This window comes from Sinohyriopsis cumingii, chromosome 15 (assembly GCF_028554795.1).
Source record: "Sinohyriopsis cumingii isolate HCF-2022 chromosome 15, ASM2855479v2, whole genome shotgun sequence".
Classification (NCBI taxonomy): domain Eukaryota; kingdom Metazoa; phylum Mollusca; class Bivalvia; order Unionida; family Unionidae; genus Sinohyriopsis; species Sinohyriopsis cumingii.
The window spans coordinates 87690846-87696845 of record NC_142975.1 but is presented as its reverse complement, the minus strand read 5'-3'; the positions used below and the strand labels follow the sequence as shown (position 1 = coordinate 87696845).

Sequence of the window (6000 nt, the reverse complement as noted above, 5' to 3'; positions counted from 1 at the left end):
CCATTATCAGATTCATGTATTATTATGTACAAAATGTAACCACTTAATTAATAACTTCATATAGGTTTCTTAATTTATCTAGGATAAATTTACTGAAAATAAATCCATCAGATTTTCACTTTGGTGCTCCTGTCTCATTATAAGATCTTCTTATAACATAATGTCAGTTTTGTGTTTTGTCAAATAAATTGTATAATTTTCACTTTGCTTGAAAATAGGAAACAAAGATGAAAAACAACAGCAGGCCATATTTTAGAGGAATATTATATCTGTTTTCATAAACCCAGCATTATTTGCCGATATTTTAGAGTGTCCTGGGGCTATAACTGTGAAGGATCTAGATCCAGCAGTGATGCGTTGCCATATTCCCAATGATTGTGCCAGCTTCTACTGCTGTGTCAGGGTGGCTGCTCTGAACCAATACTTCCAGACATCTTTACATTTGGACACCAACACTTTCAAGCTCACTGTGTCAGTGGAGAAGTTTCGATTAGAATTCAACCTGCTAGACATTGAATGGGACAAGGAGCAACACTTGTACTTGTTTGGACTGATCAGAATAGAGTAGGTCTTGTACTAAACCATTTTTATTTTCACTCATTTTAAGAGATAAAGTCTGTAGGCAGTTAATTTACTCACAGTGGAGCTTAACTTGAGAGCACAGTCAGATTTATTTATTGGCTGTGTGTTCAACATTAGATGTAAGCAGTAGTAATTGAAAAGACTATTTTTTGGGAATGTATTCTTCAGGTACATTTAATAATTAAAAGATTTTTTATTATCTCATCAGCAATTGTTATTTTCAACTTTTTCACAAAAGCCAGTGAACCAGTTCAACCGAGCTTAACCTGGCAGACAGCATCCAGTCATGAAGGCCTTTGGAAGCTAAACAAAATAGCGCCCATCTGTCCTCAAATATGGCCCCCATTACTCAGAGTTGGAAAACCTTGAAATGACTTCTTCTCAAAATCTATTCAACAGGATATAACAAAATTTGACTGGAAGTGTCGTGGCATTGGAGGTTTTTAAGTTCATACTAGTGATGCTGCCATTACCAAAAATAAAATAATAAAAATGTTGAAAGACTCTTGTTAAAAACTACAGTGGTTCCTTGACTTACGAGTTTAATTCATTCTGTGACGGAGCTCGTAACTCAAATTACTCGTTTGTCAAATCAATTTTCCCCATTGAAATGAATTGAAATGCCATTAATCCATTCCGGATCCAAACAAAACACTGCAATTTTTTTGTTACATGTTTTTAAGTAAGAAAAATGTACTTATAAATAACGAATATTGTATAAAAACACAATACAATAGAATGTACTGCAATAAACTGGTTTTATTAAATATAATGTACAGCATTTACCTTGGAGATCAGACGACTTGAAGATGCTGATGGAGGTGCAGGAGAAAGGCTGAAGTGAAGTGAATAACTGAATCTTATTTGCTGATTTTTGCCCTTTTCGCCACGCTTTCCTCTCTTTCATCTGCAGGGGTTTTCGATAAAAACCTGTCCAATGAGGTCTGTTTCATCCTCTGTTTCAGAATGTTTCTGAAATGAGTTAGGCAAGTGTCATTAAACAGCGCCGTCGCATGCCCAGTTGCAACTTTTTCTGGGTGTTTCTTTTGAATAAAGTCTGAAAGTTTCTCCCACATTCCCAACATTTCCTTTATCTCACTTGTAGAGATAACCTCCTCCACCTCCTCCACATCACCTATTTCCTGCAAAACCTCCGTGTACTGATGTGTCTGTAGCTCCTTTAGCTCCTCCATTGTGAGTCCCTTGGAGTGCTCCTCAATGAGCTCATTGATGTCACCTTCATCCATGTCCAGGCCCACGGACTTGCCGAGGGATACAATCTCCTCCACCACTGCCGCTTCGGGTTCGAGTCATTCAAAGTCCGTTTCAGACACAACATCAGGCCACAGCTTCTTCCACACAGAGGTCAAGGTCCTCTTTGTAACACCCTGCCAGGCCATATTGATAATTCTGAGGCATATCACGATGTTATAGTGGTCCTTCCAAAACTCTCGAAGGGTGAGGTTTGTGCTCTCCGTCACCTCAAAGCAGCGGCGGAACAGGTGCTTGGTGAAGAGCTTCTTGAAATTAGAAATCACCTGCCGGTCTATGGGCTGCAGGATAGGGGTGGTGTTGGGTGGAAGGTAGAGAACCTTTATAAACTTGAACTCTTCACAAGGATGTCATCTTCGAAGTTTGGTGGGTGAGCAGGTGCATTGTCCAGGATGAGAAGGGCTTGCAGGGGTAGGTTATTTTCCTGGAGATATTTCTTAACGTCAGGACTAAAGACCAAATTCACCCACTCCACAAAGAACTGCCTGGTGACCCACACCCTTGGGTTTGCCCTCCACATAACCTGCAGTTTTTCTTTCAGAATCTTATGTGACTTAAGGGCTCTGGGGTTTTCCGAATGATAAATGAGCAGCGGCTTAATCTTGCAGTCGCCGCTCGCATTGGCGCACAGTGTGAGGGTTAGCCTATCCTTCATGGGTTTGTGGCCTGGCATCCTCTTCTCCTCTGCCGTTATATAAGTCCTCCTTGGCATCTTCTTCCAGACGAGTCCTGTCTCATCACAGTTGCAGACTTACTGGGGATGTATCCTTCTACTGCTATAATTCCAGCAAAAGTTTTGAGGTAATCCTCAGTTGCCTTCATATCCGCGCTCGCTGCCTCACCATGTCTGACAACGGAGTGAATGCCGGTCCTCTTTTTAAAATTCTCGAACCAGCCCCAACTGGCTTTAAACGGCTTGCCCGATGACTCGTCCGTTGAAATGCCTGGGGTCTGTTACAGGAAATCATCATAAATAGCTCGTGCCTTCTCGCAGATTATAGCCTCCGTCATGGTATCTCCTGCGAGCTGTTTCTCCGTCAACCACACCATTAGCAGCTTCTCCATATTTTCATGGATAGATGCCCGCTGTTTAGAAATTATTTTAACACCCTTGGCTGGCGTTATAGCCTTTATTGACTCCTTTTGCTTCAGTATGGTGCAGATCGTAGAAGTGCTACGCTTGTACTGCTTCGCCAAGTCGACTACACGCACACCTTGGTCATGTTTTTCGATAATTTCTTTCTTTAATTCAATGCACATCATCCGTTTCTTCTTCTCAGCACTGTCCTTTGCACTCATTTTCTTTGGATCCATGATTGGAAAAACAAAGTTTTGCAAAATAACTGCAAGCACAAATGTGAGCACAACACTGATGCTTCCACTGCAAGCTAACCACTTAATGTGAACGAGTGAGACACGAGGTGCTGGGCGGGTGTTGCCACGTTCACTGTGGCGTTCGCTGCGCCAACTAGCGGTGGGGTATCTGAAGCTGGCTCATAACCCAAATTTTTGCTCTCAACTCAAAGCAAAAAATCGGCCAAGAGACGGCTTGTATCTCAAAAAACACGTTAGTTGGGACACTCGTAAGTCAAGGAACCACTGTAGTGAATTTTACTAAATTTAAGAGAAAGCTTTCTGGTATGAAGGCCTTGCAATTCTATACAAATTTGCCATAAAATATGGTCACTCTGAAAATCCTTGAAATGGCTACTCTGCAGAGTTTGACCAAGTTTGACAGTCCTCCATTAAATTTAGCTGCTGTTACTAGAAATAGAACAACCATTACAACTTCCTTTCAAACACTGTTGAGCCAAATTTGACCTAATTTAAATGAAAGGAATCTGATGTAGGGCCATTTAAATTGATACAAATGATGCCAGTCTTCCATTGTATATATTAATAAACAACTTTATAAAAAAAAATGTGTAACTGACTCTTGACCAATTTTGACAGAACGCATCCTGGCATTGAGGCCTTTCGGTTCTGGGCATATGAACAAATGATGCTGATGTGCCATCAAATTAAAGATGAGTGTACCAGAACTAAAGAAATCTTCAAACAATGTTTTTATAACAGATGCAGTCTACACCATCGGTAGATGCTTCTCATAAGTTGTACTAGTGACCCAGATTTCTTGGTCAACTGCCCTTGCATTTGTGTGTGAATCATATATCAGCCAGTTTATGCTCTCAAATTCACTTTGGTCCTTTGTCCTAAAAAGGTTAATAATTTTTTTCAGTATTAAGATACCCTAAATAATGATTTTTTAGCATACTCTCAAGTTAAGAACTGTTATGAGTAAGGATACGTGACTTCACAACATTTTTTGTTTTCTTAAATCAGTATGTCTGTCTTAATGTATATTTGATTATATTGTTTCTGTAGTTGAATTAAAACAGTTTTGATGACCTCATAATGATTGGAAATAAATCATGCTGCTTTTTCTATATAAATAATTTTTGCTGTAGGGCTATGTCCTAACCACGAACCATTTAATTGACAATTTGTTTATTTATTAACTTAAATATATGTGACCTAACCATGAATAGATATCCAATTATTTGATAGTTTGTTTATTCATTAAATTAAACACATGTGACCTAACCATGAATAGGTGTCCAGTTATTTGACAGTTTGTTTATTTATTAAGTTAAACACATGTGACCTAACCATGAATAGATATCCAATTATTTGACAATTTGTTTATTTATTAAGTTAAACACATGTGATCTAACCATGAATAGATATCCAATTATTTGACAATTTGTTTATTTATTAAGTTAAACACATGTGATCTAACCATGAATAGGTGTCCAATTAGTTGACAATTTGTTTATTTATTAAGTTAAACACATAATCCATTGGATCATATTCTTAACATTAGAAATTCATTCCTTTGTTTTCAGCTACACTCTGAAGGATCTTGTGAATGAGAGAGCTGTCTTACTGACTTACAGTGTTAGCATCTGTTTGTCAGATATATGTGAACAAATTCCAGTTCTGGGCAATGCCAAATTCCCCAAACCAGCTCTCAACTGGGTCTTACCTCCCTTAAATCCAAGTAAGTAAACTGAGCACAATACTGTGTGTACATAAGGCTTGGAAAGCTCAAAAGTTTTACTTTGAGATGTAAATTTCAACATGCAAATAATGTGTGTATATGTGTGTGTTTCCTTGACAAATGGGAGAGATTATAATACTGTTTGAAAACAAATTCCAGTCTTAAGCTGTTTAATGATTATTTCAGTTTTTAAAAAAATAACAAAATGCACATCATGTACAGCAGTGTTTATTTTTATAAGCACAGTCAGAGATGTTCCTAGGGCATACAGTGATTCATGCAAAATTTGTATGAATTTATGCACTTGGAAAGCAATGATGCATAAGAACTGCAAATTAATTTCAAGTTGCGCATATGAAAATGTTCATAGTGCGTTATACAACTTTATTCAGCCATACACCCTTGAAGTGCTTGTAAAAATGGTAGAAATATTGTATTGCTTGTTGCAACGTTTATTTTTTTGGTAACTGTTTACACATCTGGTTTCTTCACCTTGACATGAAATGTTGTTAAATTAAATTTGTTTGCCACATTGGGCCACGTAACAAGCATTGTGTTGCAGTTTGAACCTTGCATCAAAGAAGTTTTATAAATGTATGTTTATAATACAAGCTATCTAGAAGACTTACAAATGGCCAATTCCCAGCATTGTTCATCTTTAGATGACCGCTTTGTTTGGCAAATACTGACTGATCATAGTAATGAAAGCAATTTATTTTTAAAGTTCAGAAGTATGTCAGATTATTGGAGCTGAGAAAGTGTTAATGGAGATACCATTGAGTAATTTTTAGCTCAATAATAATGCTAAATGTGAATCTGATATACATGCTTGATGGGCAGAAACAGATGGCATGCCAGTCAACCCCTCGTTTCAATGGTACTATGAAATTAAATATAGGAAAGGCACACAAAGAAGCCAAATTAAGATACAGAAAATTTAAATGTAGATTTCATTTCTTTTCTTATTACAATTTAACCTTGTGGGATCAATTGCTACAAAACCAAATAACCCTAGCATAGAGGTTACAACAAATCAAATAAATAAGAATCTGAAAATGAAATTAAAAAATAAAGATATTTGTTTG

General features: G+C 37.5%; 2 protein-coding genes across 2 annotated transcripts in view; one reads left to right on the top strand and one right to left on the bottom strand.

Moving 5' to 3' along the window:
- Positions 1-2808: 2808 nt before the first annotated feature.
- On the bottom strand, positions 2809-3168 carry LOC149782253 (putative CENPB DNA-binding domain-containing protein 1). The gene has a single exon (XM_089935102.1). The coding sequence runs from the start codon at positions 3166-3168 to the stop codon at positions 2809-2811; it is 360 nt and encodes a 119-aa protein (XP_089791228.1).
- A 365-nt stretch (positions 3169-3533) lies between these two features.
- LOC149782251 (uncharacterized) overlaps positions 3534-6000 on the top strand; it is a 71026-nt gene continuing 68559 nt past the window's right edge. The window contains exons 1-2 of the mRNA XM_089935101.1: positions 3534-3583; positions 4761-4915. Of these exons, the coding sequence (XP_089791227.1) occupies positions 3534-3583; positions 4761-4915 (205 nt within the window). The remainder of the gene's footprint in view (positions 3584-4760; positions 4916-6000) is intronic.

What these genes read in the sequence shown, in the direction of transcription:
- LOC149782253 (XM_089935102.1), bottom strand. Translation starts at nt 3,168, where the DNA reads ATGGATCCAAAGAAAATGAGTGCAAAGGACAGTGCTGAGAAGAAGAAA.